This window comes from Palaemon carinicauda, chromosome 33 (assembly GCF_036898095.1).
Source record: "Palaemon carinicauda isolate YSFRI2023 chromosome 33, ASM3689809v2, whole genome shotgun sequence".
Lineage (NCBI taxonomy): Eukaryota > Metazoa > Arthropoda > Malacostraca > Decapoda > Palaemonidae > Palaemon > Palaemon carinicauda.
The window spans coordinates 21,886,198-21,907,227 of record NC_090757.1 but is presented as its reverse complement, the minus strand read 5'-3'; the positions used below and the strand labels follow the sequence as shown (position 1 = coordinate 21,907,227).

Below are 21,030 nucleotides of genomic sequence, written 5' to 3'. Positions count from 1 at the left end.
GCTTGCTGAGCGGTTGGTGGAAGCGGAGTAGCAAGTTCCTGTTCCTGTGGTATGAGCGGAGCATGATGAGGTTGAGGCTGCGCAGAACAAGGTAATTGTCTCGCAAGCTGAGGCTCCTGAGGCGCAGGGCCAAGGTGTAGTGGTGCTTGCCTTGTGGAGGGTTGAGCTCGCTGCAGCGAGAGCTGAGGAGACTGACTCATGGACGGGAGAGGTTGTTGTACCTCAACCGAGAGTTGCACCACTGGTGGAGCAGCAAGGGGGGGCGGAGGAAGAGAGGTATAATCCTCCTGATCCCAAAGCAAAGGTTGCCTTAACGAAGGCGTAGGCTGAACACCACTGGGAACAGCAAACTCAGAATGTGGCTCAACATCGTACGCCTGGCAGGTGATACTGCGATCAGGCGGAGCGAGCGTAGGCGGAGCGAACGCAGGCGGAGCGAGAGCAGGCGGAGGGAGTGTAGGCGGAGGCGGAGGCGCAACACTCTCAGCCCGACACTCACGCATCAAGTCCGAAAGCTGTGCTTGCATGGACTGAAGAAGAGTCCACTTGGGATCGGCAGAAACGACAGCAGACTGAGGAAAAGCCTTAACAGTCGAGCTCTGTTGTGGCAGAACCTTACTCCTCTTGGGCGGAGTGCAGTCGACAGATGACTGAGGCGAGTCAGAGCTGAGCCAATGACTGCAACCTGGCTGAGCACTCGCGGACTGGACTCTGCGTTTAGGCGGTCTCGAGACCTGAGACCAACGTTTCTTCCCAGACAGTTGATTAGCGGACGAGATAAAGACGGGCTCAATCGTCTGCAGGTGGGAGTGACGGTCTTTGGAAGACACGCCCGCAACCACCGAGGATACTTCTGTGCGCCTAACAAGGCCTGCCGAACCCTTATGCCCTTCGACATTGCTTCTCCCCTGGGCTTGGGAGCTTGCAAGAGGTCCCGGACTGGGAGGACAACTGGCTCGCACAGAAATATCCTCACGCACCACACTGGCACTGACACTAGCACTTGGCACTGCACTGACACTAGCACTCGTCACAGCACTGGCACTAATTCCACCCACTGCACTCTTGACCTTAAGTTCCTTTACTTCGGCCATTAGAGACTTATGGTCACTTACCACTGACTCTACTTTATCGCCTAAGGCCTGAATAGCACGCAAAACAACTGACATATCAGGCGGAGGGCAAATAGTAGGTTCGGGGGTAGCCACTACAGGGGTAGGAAAAGGTAGGGGATCATGAGGTGAGGAAAACAGTGAAGAGTGAGAAGAACTCCTCCTAACTCTACCTCTCTCTAACTTAGTTGAATATTCAAAAGACGGACAAATTCCAATTCCGAAAGTCCGGCGCATTCCTCACATCGATTTTCTAACTGACAGGGCCTGTCCCTACAGTCAGAACAAGCGGTGTGAGGATCTACCGAGGCCTTCGGAATACGCCTATTGCAAGACCTACATCGTCTATGGGAGGGGGCTTGCGAAATGTCAGACATCTTGAATCCAAAGAGTTAGCCAAAGGGGGTTCCAAAATCAAGCAAAAAATCGTTAACCGTTAATCAGGACTATATAAAAGCTATCTAGCTAATATAAGAAGGTTTCCAGTAAAGCGACAGCTTAATCTGAGAGAATACTTCACCAATTAGCCGTGAAAATACTCGAAGACCATAAGCGTATCCCAGAACGTCTTGCCGGAAGCACGACAGAGGAATAATTGAGGAGGTGTCAACAAGAAGTACTTGAGTACCTGGCCACAGGTGGCGCTGGTAAGTACACCCCCTTCTAGTATTGTGATAGCTGGCGTATCCCTCCATAGAATTCTGTCGGGCAACGGAGTTGACAGCTACATGATTATCGGGTAAGTTTAATATTGAAAAATCTAATTTAATTTTACTGTTCTTAATTTTTTTTTAGTTTGATTGTTCATTAATTCTCTTGTAGTTTATTTCCTTATTTCCTTTCCTCGCTGGGCTATTTTTCCCTGTTGAAGCTCTTGGACTTATTGCATCTTGCTTTTCCAACTAGGGTTATAGCTTGGCTTATAATAATAACAATTAGTGAATTTTTGGTGTCTTCTTATTTTTATTGCAACAACAGCCCCAAAAAACATCCTACTCCTTTTAAGGACTCTGGTAGTGAGCCTAAGCAGCAAAGAAATAACAACTTACCAAAATTTTCCATAGTAATCAAGATCTGACTGGTTCAATAGTGTAAATCTCATTGGTGGCATGTAAAACTGTACACACCAATGGTTTTTGATTAATTGTCGTTACAAGAACACACCTTACCTTCAAGATATATGGGAGTCATTATTGTTGGAAGCCCGACAACCTGCCTACCCTGCAACCTCAAAGCTCCATTCATGAACATAAACCTTGGGGATACATAAATATCTTCAATTTTGTCACGATAAATACTGAAAAGCATGAAAACACTAAAATAACACTATACATATTTTATTCTTTTTTTTCTATCACATTCAACTGGAATTATTCTTTATCATCTGCTAACAAAGTAGAATAATTTTGTTCATGGAGAATTACACTTTCAATAAGTATATATACTCAAAATTTACTACAATACGCAACAAAATTCTGGAATTTATTATTCCCAATAGCAATGGTATTCTTTAATACAGGATGGTTTCTTTTAAGAATGTATAATTTCTTCAAGTTATAAAGTTATTTAAGTACAATCTTCAATATGTTTTTCATGTTTAATACGATAACATGACATTGTTATAAACAAAATCTTATTGTTTTCCACCAAAGATACTTTGGGTTGCTCATATCTTGGAATGCTGTACCACATTCAACAAAAAACTAAATGTAGAAATTCAATAAACCAGAAGACAATGCGCACCATACAGTATATAATTTATACCAAACTATTCATCATTCCTTAACCCTTTTACCCCCAAAGGACGTAGTGGTACGTTTCACAAGAGCCGTCCCTTTACTCCTATGGACGTACCGGTACGTTCTTGCAAAAAAATGCTATGAAAATTTTTTTTTTCATATTTTTGATAAATTTTTGAGAAAATTCAGGCATTTTCCAAAAGAATGAGACCAACTTGACCTCTCTATGACAAAAATTAAGGCTGTTGGAGCAATTTTAAAAAAATATACCGCAAAATGTGCTGGGACAAGAATAACCCCCTGGGGGTTAAGGGTTGGAAATTTCCAAATACCCCGGGGGTAAAAGGGTTAAGATATCAAAATGCTTTTGTCTTCCATCAAAATTACTTTCAGGAATAACGGCTGGTTGAATCATGATATGTTGCACCAGATTCCCCCCGAAAAAAATATAAATACAGTACAGTACAGTATTGTACTTGAATAAAGAAAAATAATTTACATTGTAAACAACAGTTAATAGAAGTAAATTAACTTTACTTCTTAGCAACTTAATCAAACTCACTTGAGTTCAAGTTATCAACTTCAATTTCAGCTCCTATATATGCTTTTTTGCTAATACAAAAGCTAATAAAACTCAACCAGTAACTGTCTAATGACAAAAGTAAAGGATTTCCCACCACAATCAGAAGGGATTGAGCCCGAGTTATGGCAACGTTGAAGCGTCGTCGACACTTCACGAAACCAAGGCTGTGTTGCATGTCAACCTGGAAGAGAGTTTTAGTTCACATGTAAATGAAAATGCAATAAATAGATGATTGCGAGCCCTAACAAATATGGTAAACACATTGGATTCAAAATATAACATTTAATCAAATGTTAAAAAGTAATTTGAACAGAAGTATAGTACTGAGTACTGTATGTACATTCACACAATCAAACATTCCATTCACATCTATAAGAATGAATAAGATTAAAAAAAAAAAATATCTTAAAATTTCATTAGAAATACAGGTTGACCACCCTAATTCGGCAATCTATAATCCAGAAACATCGGTTAACTGGCATTATTTTCTCTACTGGCCACTTGGTTGGCGGTACTGTTTCTCAATTATTTTCGCTACTTGCAGGTTAACAGCGCTGTCTCCAACATAAACAAATATATGACGCATCCTCATTTCAGCAGGAAAACACAAACCACAAATCAAGAAATGTTGATTGGAGATAATGTTAAAGCCCTTTATAATAATATTGCTACATGACAGTGACTAAATGGCTAAATTTAACCTTTCAAAACCAATAACTTTTATCATTATCAATACCATTACTATTTGGGAAAACCAACTTGAAACTGCTCATTGGTTCAGTACTGAACTAATTTCAAAATATGCTAATTAGCTAAACTATGTATCTATGCATTTATGACAACTAAATTATAAACAAAATGAGTGATAATGAGTTTTATTTCAAGTAAATAGTTGTTAACCCTTTTACCCCCATGGACGTACAGGTACGTCCTTGCAAAAAAATGCTATAAATTTTTTTTTTTTTTTTTTTTCATATTTTTGATAATTTTTTGAAAAAATTCAGGCATTTTCCAAGAGAATGGGACCAACCTGACCTCTCTATGACAAAAATTAAGGCTGGTAGAGCAATCTAAAAAAAATATAGTGCAAAATGTGCTGGGAAAAAAATAACCCCCTGGGGGTTAAGGGTTGGAAATTTCCAAATAGCCTGGGGGTAAAAGGGTTAATGTAAAGAAAATCACTTACCTCTAATAATTCCTCTGATGACCTCACAGTAGAAATTATTATTGCAGCCCTCTCCTGGCCTTGGAATTCTTCAACTGTGCCAACCTTTATTCCAGGCTGGACTCCAAAAATTGTAAGGAGCTGCCTAATCTTCTCCACCTGAAATTTTTCATTAACAACATTTCTACAGTATTTCACCTTCGGGTTTACATTTCCGAGGAAAATGTCAAGTTTTTAATATCTTCAAGTTTATTCGTAAAATATTTGTAAGGAGCTGCCTAATCTTCTCCACCTGAAATATTTAGCTATCAGAGCAACAACATTCATACAGTATTTCACCTTCAGGTTTACATTTCCGAGGAAATTGTCAAGTTTTTCATATCTTCATGTTTACTCCTAAAATATTTGCATTTAAAATAAACATAAACCAACCTGTTTTCTGTAGGGTGTAATTATGCCAATATTAGATGGCATCAAACCACTATTAGTAAGGCTTTTTGCATAACGTACAACCTGCAAAAAAAAAAAAAAAAATTAATCTTTTACAGATATAGATTAATCTAACAATTACCTAAAGAATCTAACAAGGCTACCATGCCCAAAATATGTATTATATAAATAATATAATCAAATACCTTAAGAGTTGGCAAAATGAAAAATATACAATATCCAATAACAGCAGAACGATTACCCATGAGTTTACATCAATTAACTACCTATAAGAAGGAGAAAGTGGCACACTGAATAACAAACAATAAGGAGAACTAATCAGTTGTAATGAGCATTTATCAGCAAAGGACATTACGATACATCTTAAAATATAATAAAGATTAAAATAGCATTTCACTACCTAAATTAATAAAAATGATATTTTAATTATAAAATAAATTTTTGAATATACTTACCCGGTGAATATATAGCTGCAACTCTGTTGCTCGACAGACAAAAAACTGTACAAAAAAACTCGCCAGCGATCGCTATACAGGTTGCGGGTGTGCCCATCAGCGCCAACTGTCGGCCAGATACCAAACTCCATATAAACAAAGACTCAATTTTCTCCTCATCCCACTGCGTCTCTATTGGGGAGGAAGGGAGGGTCGTTTAATTTATATTCACCGGGTAAGTATATTCAAAAATTTATTTTATAATTAAAATATCATTTTTAAATATTTAACTTAGCCGGTGAATATATAGCTGATTCACACCCAGGGTGGTGGGTAGAGACCAGTTAAATATGTTTACATCTTATGAGCTAAGAGTTTTTATTTCATTTTAGAAGTTATCAAAATAACAAAAACAAAATAAATAGGTACCTGGTAAGGAAGTCGACTTAGACGATTACTCTGCCTTATAAGTACGTCTTCCTTACGGAGCCTCGCGATCCTCTAAGGATGCTGACAGACCCCTAGGAGCTGAAGTATCAAGGGCTGCAACCCATACAACAGGACCTCATCAAACCCCTAATCTGGGCGCTCTCAAGAAATGACTTTGACCACCCGCCAAATCAACCAGGATGCGAAAGGGTTCTTAGCCTTCCGGACAACCCATAAAAAACAACATTTCAAGAGACAGATTAAAAGGATATGGAATTAGGGAATTGTAGTGGTTGAGCCCTCACCCACTACTGCACTCGCTGCTACGAATGGTCCCAGTGTGTAGCAGTTCTCGTAAAGAGACTGGACATCTTTCAAGTAAAATTACGCGAACACTGACTTGCTTCTCCAATAGGTTGCGTCCATTATACTTTGCAGAGATATATTTTGCTTAAAGGCCACGGAAGTTGTTACAGCTCTAACTTCGTGCGTCTTCACCTTAAGCAAAGTTCGGTCTTCCTCACTCAGATGTGAATGAGCCTCTCGTATTAACAATCTGATAAAGTCTGACCAAGCATTCTTTGACATAGGCAAGGATGGTTTCTTAACTGAACACCATAAGCTTCAGATTGGCCTCGTAAAGGTTATGTACGCTTTAAATAGAACTTAAGAGCTCTAACAGGGCATAAGACTCTTTCTAGTTCATTGCCTACGATCTCCGATAAGCTGGGAATATCGAAAGATTTAAGCCAAGGCCGAGAAGGCAGCTCATTTTTGGCTAGAAAACCAAGTTGCAGCGAACAAGTGGCTTTTTCCGACGAAAATCCGATGTTCTTGCTGAAGGCATGAATCTCACTGACTCTTTTAGCCGAGGCTAAGCATACCAGGAAAAGAGTCTTAAGAGTGAGATCTTTCAGGGAGGCTGATTGTAACGGCTCCAACCTGTCTGACATGAGGAATCTTAGTACCACGTCTAAATTCCATCCAGGGGTAGCCAAACGACGCTCCTTGGTGGTCTCAAAAGACTTAAGGAGGTCTTGCAGATCTTTATGTTGGAAAGATCTAAGCCTCTATGCCGGAAGACCGATGCCAACATGCTTCTGTAGCCCTTGATAGTGGGAGCTGAAAGGGATCGTCCTTTTCTCAGGTATAAGAGAAAATCAGCTATTTGAGCTACAGAGGTACTGGTCGAGGATACAGAAACTGACTTGCACCAGTCTCGGAAGACTTCCCACTTCGATTGGTAGACTCTAATGGAAGACGCTCTCCTTGCTCTAGCAATCGCACTGGCTGCCTCCTTCGAAAAGCCTCTAGCTCTCGAGAGTCTTTCGATAGTCTGAAGGCAGTCAGACGAAGAGCGTGGAGGCTTTGGAGTACCTTCTTTACGTGTGGCTGACGTAGAAGGTCTACCCTTAGAGGAAGACTTCTGGGAACGTCTACTAACCATCGAAGTATCTCGGTGAACCATTCTCTCGCGGGCCAGAGGGGAGCAACTAACGTCAACCTTGTCCCTTCGTGAGAGGCGAACTTCTGCAGTACCTTGTTGACAATCTTGAACGGTGGGAATGCGTAGAGATCCAGATGTGACCAATCTAGGAGGAAAGCATCTATATGTATTGCTGCTGGGTCCGGGACTGGAGAGCAATAGATTGGAAGCCTCTTGGTCAGCGAGGTTGCAAAGAGATCTATGGATGGTTTACCCCAAGTGGCCCAAAGTCTCTTGCACACATCCTTGTGGAGGGTCCATTCGGTTGGAATTACTTGCCCTTTCCGACTGAGACAATCTGCTATGACGTTCAAGTCGCCTTGGATGAACCTCGTTACTAGGGAGATGTCTTGACCTTTTGACCAGATGAGCAGGTCCCTTGTGATCTCGTACAACGTCAGTGAGTGGGTACCTCCTTGTTTGGAGATGTACGCCAAGGCCGTGGTGTTGTCCGAGTTTACTTCCACCACTTTGCCTCGAAGGAGATACTCGAAGCTTTTCAAGGCCAGATGAACTGCCAACAGCTCCTTGCAGTTGATATGCATGCTCCTCTGACTCGAGTTCCACAGACCTGAGCATTCCCGACCGTCCAGTGTCGCGCCCCAGCCCAAGTTCGATGCGTCCGAGAAGAGAACGTGGTGGGGAGTCTGAACAGCCAGGGGAAGACCCTCTCTTAGGTTGATATTGTCCTTCCACCAAGTCAGACAAGACTTTATCTTTCCGGAAATCGGGATCGAGACCGCTTCTAGCGTCTTGTCCTTTTTCCAGTGAAAAGCCAGATGGTATTGAAGAGGACGGAGGTGTAGTCTTCCTAGTGATACAAACTGTTCCAGGGATGACAGCGTCCCCACCAGACTCATCGACAGCCTGACTGAGCAGCGTTCCTTCTTCAGCATCTTCTGGATGGATAGCAGGGCTTGATCTATTCTGGGGGCTGATCGTCTTGTTGTTCAGCAACGTCCTCATCAGATAATTCCTCATCCGAAAACTGATGAGGAAACGGCAACGGAGTGGGCAACGTCTGGCTCGCTGAGTCCGGTCGCACTGGTGCATGCGTGACGGAGCCGGACGCAACGTCATGGAATTGCTGCACAGTCTGTGAACTGTCAACAACCATGGGTGCGCGAGGAAGCACAGCGTCCACCCGAGACTGTCTAGACCGTCTGGGTTGTGCAGTCAACACCATACCGGGTTGCTGAGGTTGACGCACCGCGTCAAAACAAGTCACCTCTGATGGTTGTTGAACGTCCTGAACGTCAACAACCACCTCCGAGCGTCGCTTAACGTCAACGTGCGGCTGGCAACCCACACTGGGTCGCATCGGTGGAGGAACCACCTCAACTGGTAGACGCGAGAAGGTTACCTCAGCGTCAACAGGACGCACAACCGACCGGTTGGAAGGTTGTTGGCCAGAAGGTTCGGCAGCAACCTTCTCCGCATTAAAGTCCTCTATCAAGGACGCAAGCTTGGACTGCATGTTTTGCAGCAAAGCCCATTTAGGGTCTACGGGAGCAGGTGCAGCAACAGACGGGGTTAGCGACTGAGGCGGTACCGCTTTCCATCCCTGAAAGCCTTGTTTAAGCATGACATAATTGTACAGCAAAACTTCAAAGGCTCGAAAACAGCTGTGAAGTTGACCTGTAAAAAACTTGGAGCGTCTCCTGGCCAGGCGCCAGGGAGAGTCTACGAGATTTGAGAAGTCTATCTGGGCAGAGGCAGGAACTCCCAAGCCGAGAACTTCTCTCGTGTCATATCAGACTCTCGCTCTATAAGCCAGTTTAAAAGAAGGGAAAGCAAAGGCTGTATCCCCCAAACTCCTCCTGGTGATAAACCAGTCGCCTAGCAGACGTAAAGCTCTCTAGGAGAGCGAGAGAGCACTAGCTTATAAACAACGGTTTCGAAGTAGCTAGGCCTAGTGTAAGCTCTGATGTTTAGGCGAACGAGGAGCAGCAGTTACAAAAAGATCCGGACAAAGATCCTTAAAAATCAGCATGATTTAATTAAAGTCCATAGAGGGCTAAGCAGCTTTAGGCTCCTCTCCGTCTGACAGAGTCCTCAAGGGAATATCAGTAGGAGGGGGAACAGCAACTTCCTCATCTAAAGGAACCTTGTCCGATAAAAGCTGAGTCTCAAGCAAGGGAGAGACCTACCGTGGTGGCAATGCTTTACAAGCAGAGTCCACACACACTGGTGCATTAGTAGCGGACCAGGACGCAACGTCATGTAACTGCTTGACAGTCTGTGAACTGTCAACAACTGAACTGTCAACAACAACAGGTGCGTGAGGACGCACAGCGTCCACTCGAGACTGGTTTGACTGCCTAGACTGAGCAGTCAAAACAACTCTAGAATGCGGAGGTTGACGCACAGCGTCAAAACAAGTCAACTCCGATTGTTAGCGAACGTCCTGAACGTAAACAGGAGCATCAGCAAGTGGCCTAACGTCCAAATGTGGCTGAAAATCCACACGAGACCGCATCGAGTGTGGTTCTAAACAACCTGACTGACGTGACTTAGCTACGCCAACGTCAACAGGATGCACAAAGGAACGTTAGGTTGGCTGAAAGCCAGGATATCGATGAGATAAACGGCTAGACTCAACGGACTAATCGGCAGAATAGTCTTCCATAAGGGAGGCAAGCATATTCTGCATGTCTTGCCGTACAACCCATTAAGGATCCACGGAAATGGTTGCGGTAAGAGACGAGGGTAACGTCTGTGACCGCAACACTTTGCCAACAAAAAAGACTCTCGGAGTCTGTGTTACGCTTTTGTTAGGCGGCGAGCAGTTTTCCGATGACTGCATAGGGTCAGAGCTGTCCTAATGGCTGCAACCAGGACGCTGGACCTGTCCTGAAAGGACTGACTTTCGCTTAAGGGTCTCGAAACCTTGTTACAGGTTTCTTATGCGAAAAGCCTTCGGATGACGAGGAGAAAAACGTCTCTCTCGCCTAATGGTAGGGGAGATCTTGGTAAGATACACCCGATACCATAGAGGGAAACGTCTGTTCGCTGATCAAGGCCTCTCGAACCCATAAGTCGTATGACATTACTTCTCCCCTGGACTTGGGAGCTTGCAAGAGGTCCCGGACTAGGTGAACGACAGGCACGAACAGACGAACCCTCGGACGCAACACTGTAACACTTTGCGTAATATCACTTTATCACTACGATTTTCTGTTTTGCACTTATTTCACTGAAATCGAAACTTTTACTGATTTCTACCTGAAGCACGCAATTCTACCCTCATCAAAAGGTAGTAAATGCGAAATCAGGCGTATAATGCAAGCACATTAATACCAGCAAAAAAACAGTAAACATCTTTTAAGATAAAAAAATTCAGTGGTTGGGGAAGAGAATAAACACTAGTTCATTCAAAACTACGTTTTCAATCTCTCACCGTACATTGCCTGGGGACGAGAATAAAACTAAAAACGTTTTATCCTTTCTCCCCGTACAGAGACTAGGGACGAGAGTAACTCGAGAACAACGTTACCCGCTTGAACGGAACGTTTTCTCTCCTCTCTCTCCCTCCATCTCTATCTCTCTCTCTCTTTCTCTCTTGATTTCGCACCTAAGAGAAGAGCCCAATTACGTTTCGTCAAAAAAACATGTTATTTGACCAAAGGAAAAAACTGAAAGGTTTTTCAATTAAAAAGTTCCTTTAAAATAGAATTTAAAACATTTAACTTTGAAAGAAGAATGAACAAAACGTCAAAATCGATTTACTCTTTCTGCAAAGTGAAACCGTGATACACTCTCTCTCTATCGTAACGATAGAGCGCAAACTGCGTAGCATAAATAAACTAAACGTTAGTTCATCTTTGAAAACAGTACGAAGACTATTCAAAGAAATACTTTCATAAAAACTTTCAGTTAAAAAGTTTTAAATCCTTAGCTCTTTAAAAGCTATTTACGATTTAAAGGGCTCAACGTTGATTAACTTCGGTTTCCAAGTTAGGACCGCCTACTCTCAGGAAAGGTCGCATATAAACAAAACATTAAAATTTTTTTTTTTTTTTTTATGTTTATTATAAATGGAAAGTTAATCGAAGAGGAAAATCTATAATTAATTTATAACGTGATAAGATAATTACTAAAAGCCTAAACACACTTCCGTCTAAGGGAAGGGTCGGCCATTTAAAAGTCAAAGAAAGTCCATACTCTCTTTGTCACCAAAAATTAAATTTATCCAAAACGAGTTCAAGATTTAAGATGAAGATAAAACACCTGCACTGCGAAAGCTCAAACCAGAATATAGTACTTCACCAAAGATGATGGGAAAAACTCCAGGTTTCAACAGCGAGTAAAGTACGTCTTGTCGACACGTCGACAGAGAGAAAATTGAGTCTTTGTTTACATGGAGTTTGGTATCTGGCAGACAGTTGGCGCTGATGGGCACACCCGCAACCTGTATAGCGATCGCTGGCGAGTTTTTTTTGTACAGTTTTTTGTCTGTCGAGCAACAGAGTTGCAGCTATATATTCACCGGCTAAGTTAAATGTTTAAAAAATATACTACACAAACCTGGAAGGTTTCAGTAGGATTAAACCAAGATGGGGAATCTCCTTCCTGAAGATTTTCACTAACCACACCATGGAACAGCAAAGGGCAACGTGGATTGGGCAATTCACTCCAGCTCAGTAATTTCTCTCGTATCTGAATTATAGTGGAAAGTGATATAAATCAAATATATGTAAGTAATGGTACTTTAGGTTACTATAACACAATATACTAACGAGAATAAGAACGAACAACACACATAAAAATCCTTTGATTACTGTACATGATACTAGTGTAAAATGTTTGAATTGATGTAAGATGTATGATCTATTAAACCCATCTAGAACAACAACACCTCTTGCTTAAGGGGACTGTCTGCTATGTCCTGCATTTGTTTTCTAATTATTCAAAATGCACCATTTCTATGTATGTTTTAGACATATATAATACCTTCATCATATAAAAATTTCAAGTCATTTGATTAAAAAATTTTGATTTATTAGTAAAAATCATTATTTAAAAAAAAATGGTAAATTTTTCTTCATTAATATGACATCAATTGTATTGAAAGTCATACCATCAAAACTTCTTTATAAACCAAATAATTCTGAGTGACAGATTTTATATTTTCCTTTTCAATCATTTTTTCTTAATTTTCCTCATCTAGATGGAAAATAATCATAAAATAAAGAGAAAAAGGAAAATCTCAATTGTTTCAGAAAAGTGTGGAATTTTTATTCCGCTTTTCAATTATATCTTTCCCTCTAAAATTGATCTATAAATAAGTGAGAAAAATGTACCAAAGTGTGAACAAGTACTGTATGTTTTTGAGTTATGAGCTCCCAAAGATTTGCCAGAAATTTTTGCTTTTGTTTCTTAGAAAAATCAAAATAACATCATTAGGGTTGTGGTGGTCTGATTGGTAACGTCTCTGCCTGGTGATCGCCAGACAGATGTTCGAGTCTCGCTCAGACTCGAAAGTTCCTTCAGTGTTTGCAACCTTACCATACTTGAGAGCTAAGGTTGGGGGGATTGGGAGAGCCTATAGGTCTATCTGTTGAGTCATCCTTAGCCATTGCCTGGCCCTCCCGGGTTTGTCCTAGCTTGGATATAGAGAGGGGGCTTGGGTGCTGATCATATATATGGTCATTCTCTCGGGAATTGTCCTCCTTGCTAGGGAAATGTCACTGTCCCTTGCCTTTGACACTCATGAGTGGCCTTTAAACCTAACTTTGTACTTTTATTATTAATTCCTACATGAAGGCTCCCTAAACGAGGCATTTAAACCCTAAGTTTACTAATACACTGGGTGTGAGGGTGTCATGAGTTGCCAGCGGCCTCTCATTGTTGCCAGCGGCCTCTCATTGTTGCCAGAGTTTTAGTTAGAATGTTCCAGCTTTTGTTCTCTTTTTCATGTTTCCCTCTCTTGGTTCTTTTTTGTTGCTTTCTGCTTACTTATTGTTCTTTCTTTGACATTAGGTTACATTGGCCTCGCTATAGTTCACGAGGACGTTATGAAAACACGATGTACATACAAAGTTGTAAGTAAACAAACACACATGTATCATAACTTCTATACGTTTCTTAAAACTCTGGCTGGTCTTCTTGTAGATTGTAGTTTGCGTTCGACTACCCTCCACCAATGCCTTCCATCTTGGCCAGATGTATGAGATTTCAAAACTTATGTGAAAAAATCGCTATATATATGCAAAAATAAACACGGAAAGATGATTCTGTCGAACTCAGTCATGCAGACGACGCAGTAAGGATAGTGTCATCATTTAAAAACCGCATTATCTTTATTATTTGTAAAAATAATTGGCTGAAACTTCGGTAGAGCATATAAAACATGTTTCTGCATATATAGAAACAAGAAAACGATTTTAGATTTTTTAAAGTTATGTCAAACACCATAGCTGACGGTCCCCTTAAGGGTACACTCGGGCACACTATTCAATTTTTTTCCTAATTTCCTCTCCTAACAGGGCTATTTTCTCAGTTGGAGCCCTTGGGGTTATAGCATCATAAGGTTGTAGCTCAACTAATAATATTAATAATATTAATATCAATAATAATAATAATAATTACTGTATAAGGGAAAACAAAATATCAAAATTTAATACAAAGAGCAAACAAGAGGTAATTTCAAGAAAAAAATCTAATATGGTCTTTCAGAAAGCAGGTATATGCAGGGTACATTTTGCATAAAACAGATGGTAACATTCGACAGAAGAATATTTAAAAAAAAAAAAACATTGATATCTGGCATTTACTATGACTTAAAATTTTTAGTCATATTCTCTGATAATGTTCCAATGCTGTACTTATCTAACACTCCCATAAAATATTTCAATAATTAAATATGTAAATGACAAGATAACTGTAATGAGAAACACTACACTGACCTCGCCATCCGCATAGGCCACCAGACTGTCGTGATAAAACAATTTTGACGAAACGTTGATTATGTCAGGATGTGATCTGTAATTCCTCAAAAGTTGAGTGACTAAGCGTGGTTCATATGTCCAAGATGAGCTACTGTTTTTTTCTTCTGGCTGTAAGAAGTTTCAATGAAAGTCATATCTCAAATTTAGGACTACTGCTTAATATTTGATACACATGTGGCATCTACTGAACATTTTTCTATATATATATATATATATATATATATATATATATATATATATATATATATATATATATATATATATATATATATATATATATATATATATATATATATCTTGTTTTAACCTTAAGACCCAAAGCCTGAAGGAAAAGATGAAAAATATCACTACTGTATGTTGTTCCATTTTAACCCTTAACCTTTTGTATTAAATCCCATAATCTTGTTAAAAAACTCAACTTCCTTACACTCTGAAGTTTGACAAAGAATGCACAAATTCTTAACAATGTTCAGTTTTTACCAAATAAGAGGACTTACATACATATACCAAGGCACTTCAACAATTTTGGGGGGTAGCCGACATCAACAAATGAAACAAAACAAAAAGGGGACCTCTACTCTCTACGTTCCTCCCAGCCTGACAAGGGACTCAACCGAGTTCAGCTGGTACTGCTAGGGTGCCACAGCCCACCCTCCCCAGTTATCCACCACAGATGAAGCTTCATAATGCTGAATCCCCTACTGCTGCTACCTCCGCAGTCATCTAAGGCACCAGAGGAAGCAGCAGGGTCTACCAGAACTGCGTCACAATCGCTCGCCATTCATTCCTATTTCTAGCACGCTCTCTTGCCTCTCTCACATCTATCCTCCTATCACCCAGAGCTTTCTTCACTCCATCCATCCACCCAAACCTTGGCTTTCCTCTTGTACTTCTCCCATCAACTCTTGCATTCATCACCTTCTTTCGTAGACAGCCATTTTCCATTCTCTCAACATGGCCAAACCACCTCAACACATTTATGTCCTCTAGCTGCTAACTCATTTCTTACACCCGTTCTCACCCTCACCACTTCGTTCCTAACCCTATCTACTCGAGATACACCAGCCATACTCCTTAGACACTTCATCTCACACACATTCAATTTCTGTCTCTCCGTCACTTTCATTCCCCACAACTCCGATCCATACATCACAGTTGGTACAATCACTTTCTCATATAGAACTCTCTTTACATTCATGCCCAACCCTCTATTTTTTACAACTCCCTTAACTTCCCCCAACACTTTGCAACCTTCATTCACTCTCTGACGTATATCTGCTTCCACTCCACCATTTGCTGCAACAACAGACCCCAAGTACTTAAACTGATCCACCTCCTCAAGTAACTCTCCATTCAACATGACATTCAACCTTGCACCACCTTCTCTTCTCGTACATCTCATAACCTTACTCTTACCCACATTAACTCTCAACTTCCTTCTCTCACACACCCTTCCAAATTCTGTCACTAGTCGGTCAAGCTTCTCTTCTGTGTCTGCAACCAGTACAGTATCATCCGCAAACAACAACTGATGTACCTCCCATTCATGGTCATTCTCGTCTACCAGTTTTAATCCTCATCCAAGCACTCGAGCATTCACCTCTCTCACCACTCCATCAACATACAAGTTAAACAACCACGGCGACATCACACATCCCTGTCTCAGCCCCACTCTCGCCGGAAACCAATCACTCACTTAATTTCCTATTCTAACACATGCTTTACTACCTTTGTAGAAACTTTTCACTGCTTGCAACAACCTTCCACCAACTCCATATAACCTCATCACATTCCACATTGCTCCCCTATCAACTCTATCATACGCTTTCTCCAGATCCATAAACGCAACATACAATGTGCATGCTGAAAGACTATTACACCCGAAAGGTTATTTCAATGAGACTTGAATTTAATTGCAACCAAGATCACATTTGTTAATTCTTCTTATACTCTGGCTTTCATTGTGCATATCAGTACTAATAAAAATAAACCATCCATCTAAAGAAAAAACTACTGAAACTTGTTATAGATGTTAAAATATTCATGTAAATTTACCAATTAATCTTATCTCTTTTTAATGAAAAAGTATTTGTGCTGCTAAAAGTCTGGAATTCTGAGATGGCTATTACTTTTAACATAATTACAAAAGATCATCAGATACTCTATAATCTTGTTTAAAAATTATATCCAAAATTAAAATAGGCAAAAAACAATTCCTGAAGATAAAACTTCCATATTATAAGTTTCAGAGCTAAGAAGACAGAATTGCATCTTAACAGTGCTACCTAATGAAAAGCAGAAAGCAGTATTTTTACTTTAACAAAATCACACTACAACAGTTGACTGGGTTAGGAGGGATAACACAATACTATTTCCAATGTTCGTAAATTCTGGTTGAGCACTTATGGAAGTAAAATCTACCACAATAAAAGTACTTAAAACTATAACCATAATCAGCAACCGAGATAATAATTACATTGGCTACAAATCCTCATTGGAAAGATTTTAACCAAACTTTTTATTTAGTAAATGAATTTCTTGGTGAATGGAAAAGGTTGACACATTATAAAAAAATAATAAACTAACACAGTTCATACATTTGCTACATACACATTACTAATTAGATTTTCCATATTTAAAAAGATGAAAAAGAAAACCTTATCAGATAATCCTTAGATAAAGAAAAGATTTCTTATTTTTTTACCTATTTAAAGAAAAGTTCAAGCCTGTTTTGGAATCAAAAGCATACTGCATATGCATAAGATTAAATCTTGGAATGGGAATACTGTATTTAATAAGTTAATTGCAGGAATATCCAATACGTACCATTCCAGAAGTACGTTTGTACTAAGACATTAATAATTGTAGCATCTTTCTTTTTAAAATGAAAATATGTTTCTCAGAGACTCAAGCTAGTGATGCTGTTCACTAAACTCGCAAATAATGTTTTTCATTTCCAAGTGAAAAGTAAACTAAATATTATGAATATATTTAAAATGAAACATTTATGGTGACATTATAAACTTTCTTTATCATTAAATAGCTACTGTGACAAGGGTTTCAGGTGTTCTTAGTTGTCCATGTAATATATTGTAATAGCTATGATGCCTTTAATATTAAATAATAAATAGTTCCTGAACCTTTCCTTCTGAGCATCATCACTCATCTTTAGTAGCTGGCTGGTGTATTCACCACAAAGCCACAAAGCTTTGTCATAATTTGTGCTTGGTATATTGTTGGCATTAAATCAGCTACCCATTACAAACCAAGCACTAGAACACTAAGTCACTGTGTTAGAAATATTATATTAAAAGATGATTTTTTTTTAGTTCGAACTTAACTTCAATCAGCTCTCACTAATCATTCAATCTTCCTTTAATAAATTAGGAATTAAAAAAATTATACAAACAAAAAGTTAAAATTATAATATACAAGATTAAAGCAAAATATTGCATCGCTAAAAATCTTAACAAACTTTAAAAATTGATAACACCACCAGTCTCTCGATCATCTCCCATATTTTCAGGAATGAATTTTTCATCAAGATGGAAACTCTGTCGCTGGTCATTATCCACTGAGTAATACACTAAAATATGCTCAACCAATAACAGCAATGACACTTGGGCATACACATAAGAAATCAACTTCTAAAATATAAAAGGGTTAGGCGAGTTTAGTAAATCTTCAAGAAGCTTAAAATAATTTTGCTCATCTTGTTACGTAGGATAACAACCAATATGGGTTACTGGAGCTGAAAATAGATTTTCTACGAAAAATGTTACTTTTATAATAAAATAAATTTTTGAATATACTTACCCGGTGATTATAATAGCTGCAACTCTGTTGCTCGACAGAAAACTCTAAGGTAAAACTCGCCAGCGATCGCTACACAGGTTGCGGGTGTGCCCAACAGCGCCATCTGTCGTCCAGATACCCAGTACTCAATGTAAACAAAGACTCAATTTTCTCCTCGTTCCACTGTGTCTCTATTGGGGAGGGAGGGAGGGTCCTTTAATTTATAATCACCGGGTAAGTATATTCAAAAATTTATTTTATTATAAAAATAACATTTTTCAATATTAAACTTAGCCGGTGATTATAATAGCTGATTCACACCCAGGGGGGTGGGTAGAGACCAGCAATATATGTTTACATTATTATGAGCTAAGAGTTTTTATTTCATTTTAGAAGTTATCAAAATAACAAAAACAAAATAAATAGGTACCTGGTAAGGAAGTCGACTTGAACAATTACTCTGCCTTTTTAAGTACGTCTTCCTTACGGAGCCTCGCGATCCTCTTAGGATGCTGATCGACCCCTAGGATCTGAAGTATCAAGGGTTGCAACCCATACAACAGGACCTCCTCAAAACCCCTAATCTAGGCGCTTCACAAGAAATGACTTTGACCACCCGCCAAATCAACCAGGATGCGAAAGGCTTCTTAGCCTTCCGGACAACCCAAAGACAACAATAAAAACATTTCAAGAGAAAGATTAAAAAGGTTATGGAATTAGGGAATTGTAGTAGTTGAGCCCTCACCCACTACTGCACTCGCTGCTACGAATGGTCCCAGAGTGTAGCAGTCCTCGTAAAGAGACTGGACATCCTTAAGATAAAAAGACGCGAACACTGACTTGCTTCTCCAATAGGTTGCGTCCATTATACTTCGCAGAGATCTATTTTGTTTAAAGGCCACGGAAGTTGCGACAGCTCTAACTTCGTGTGTCCTTACCTTCAGCAAAGCTTGGTCTTCCTCACTCAGATGGGAATGAGCTTCTCGTATTAACAGTCAGATAAAATAGGATAAAGCATTCTTTGACATAGGCAAAGATGGTTTCTTAACTGAACACCATAAAGCTTCAGACAGGCCTCGTAAAGGTTTAGTTCGTTTTAAATAGAACTTAAGAGCTCTCACAGGGCATAAGACTCTTTCTAGTTCATTTCCAACCATATTCGATAAGCTTGGAATATCGAACGATTTCGGCCAAGGTCGAGAAGGCAGCTCGTTTTTAGCTAGAAAACCAAGTTGTAGAGAACATGTAGCCGTTTCAGATGAGAATCCGATGTTCTTGCTGAAGGCATGAATCTCACTGACTCTTTTAGCTGTGGCTAAGCATACCAGGAAAAGAGTTTTTAAGGTGAGATCTTTCAGGGAGGCTGATTGTAACGGCTCGAACCTGTCTGACATGAGGAATCTTAGTACCACGTCTAAATTCCAACCAGGTGTAACCAAACGACGCTCCTTCGTGGTCTCAAAAGACTTAAGGAGGTCCTGTAGATCTTTATGTTGGAAAGATCTAAGCCTCTGTGACGGAAGACTGATGCCAACATGCTTCTGTAACCCTTGATAGTGGGAGCTGACAGAGATCGTTCTTTCCTCAGGTATAAGAGGAAGTCAGCTATTTGAGTTACAGAGGTACTGGTCGAGGATACAGATACTGACTTGCACCAGTTTCGGAAGACTTTCCACTTCGATTGGTAGACTCTAAGGGTGGATGTTCTCCTTGCTCTAGCAATCGCTCTGGCTGCCTCCTTCGAAAAGCCTCTAGCTCTCGAGAGTCTTTCGATAGTCTGAAGGCAGTCAGACGAAGAGCGTGGAGGCCTTGGTGTACCTTCTTTACGTGTGGCTGACGTAGAAGGTCCACCCTTAGAGGAAGAGTTCTGGGAACGTCTACTAGCCATCGAAGTACCTCGGTGAACCATTCTCTCGCGGGCTAGAGGGGAGCAACTAGCATCAACCTTGTCCCTTCGTGAGAGGCGAACTTCTGCAGTACCTTGTTGACAATCTTGAACGGAGGGAATGCATATAGATCTAGATGTGACCAATCTAGGAGAAAGGCATCTATATGAACTGCTGCTGGGTCCGGGATTGGTGAGCAATATATCGGGAGCCTCTTGGTCATCGAGGTTGCGAAGAGATCTATGGTCGGCTGGCCCCAGGTGGCCCAAAGTCTCTTGCATACATCCTTGTGGAGGGTCCATTCTGTTGGAATTATTTGTCCCTTCCGACTGAGACAATCTGCCATGACATTCAAGTTGCCTTGGATGAACCTCGTTACTAGCGAAATGTTTAGACCTTTTGACCAGGTGAGGAGGTCCCTTGCGATCTCGTACAACGTCAGTGAGTGGGTCCCTCCTTGCTTGGAGATGTACGCCAAAGCCGTGGTGTTGTCCGAGTTCACCTCCACCACTTTGCCTTGAAGGAGAGACCTGAAGCTTTTCAAGGCCAGATGTACTGCCCGTAGCTCCTTGCAGTTGATATGCATTGTTCTTTGACTCGAGTTCCATATTCCCGAGCATTCCCGACCGTCTAATGTCGCGCCCCAGCCTACGTCCGATGCGTCCGAGAAGAGAACGTGGTTGGGTGTCTGAACAGCCAGGGGCAGGCCCTCTCTGAGGCTGATACTGTCCTTCCACCATGTCAGGCAAGACTTCATCTTCTCGGAAATGGGGATCGAGACCGCTTCTAGCGTCTTGTCCTTTTTCCAGTGAAATGCTAGGTGATATTGAAGAGGACGGAGGTGTAGTCTTCCTAATGACACGAACTGTTCCAGGGATGATAGCGTCCCTATCAGACTCATCCACTTCCTGACTGAACATCGTTCCTTCTTCAGCATGTTCTGGATGCATAACTGGGCTTGGCTTGTTCTGGGGGCCGACGGAAAAGCCCGAAAAGCTAGA

At 40.6% G+C, this 21,030-nt stretch overlaps 1 protein-coding gene across 2 annotated transcripts in view; it reads right to left on the bottom strand.

The window, feature by feature from the left end:
• Positions 1-2,433: 2,433 nt before the first annotated feature.
• LOC137625881 (RNA helicase Mov10l1-like) overlaps positions 2,434-21,030 on the bottom strand; it is an 86,064-nt gene continuing 67,467 nt past the window's right edge. The window contains exons 12-16 of one of the 2 annotated variants that reach the window (XM_068356819.1): positions 14,307-14,456; positions 11,926-12,057; positions 5,032-5,112; positions 4,621-4,758; positions 2,434-3,615 (exon numbers count right to left, since the gene is read on the bottom strand). In XM_068356819.1, coding sequence (XP_068212920.1) covers positions 3,400-3,615; positions 4,621-4,758; positions 5,032-5,112; positions 11,926-12,057; positions 14,307-14,456 — 717 coding nt within the window. In that variant the 3' untranslated portion in view covers positions 2,434-3,399. Of the gene's footprint in view, positions 3,616-4,620; positions 4,759-4,810; positions 4,892-5,031; positions 5,113-11,925; positions 12,058-14,306; positions 14,457-21,030 lie in introns of those variants that run through there. The other variant, XM_068356821.1, reaches the window with a different exon arrangement.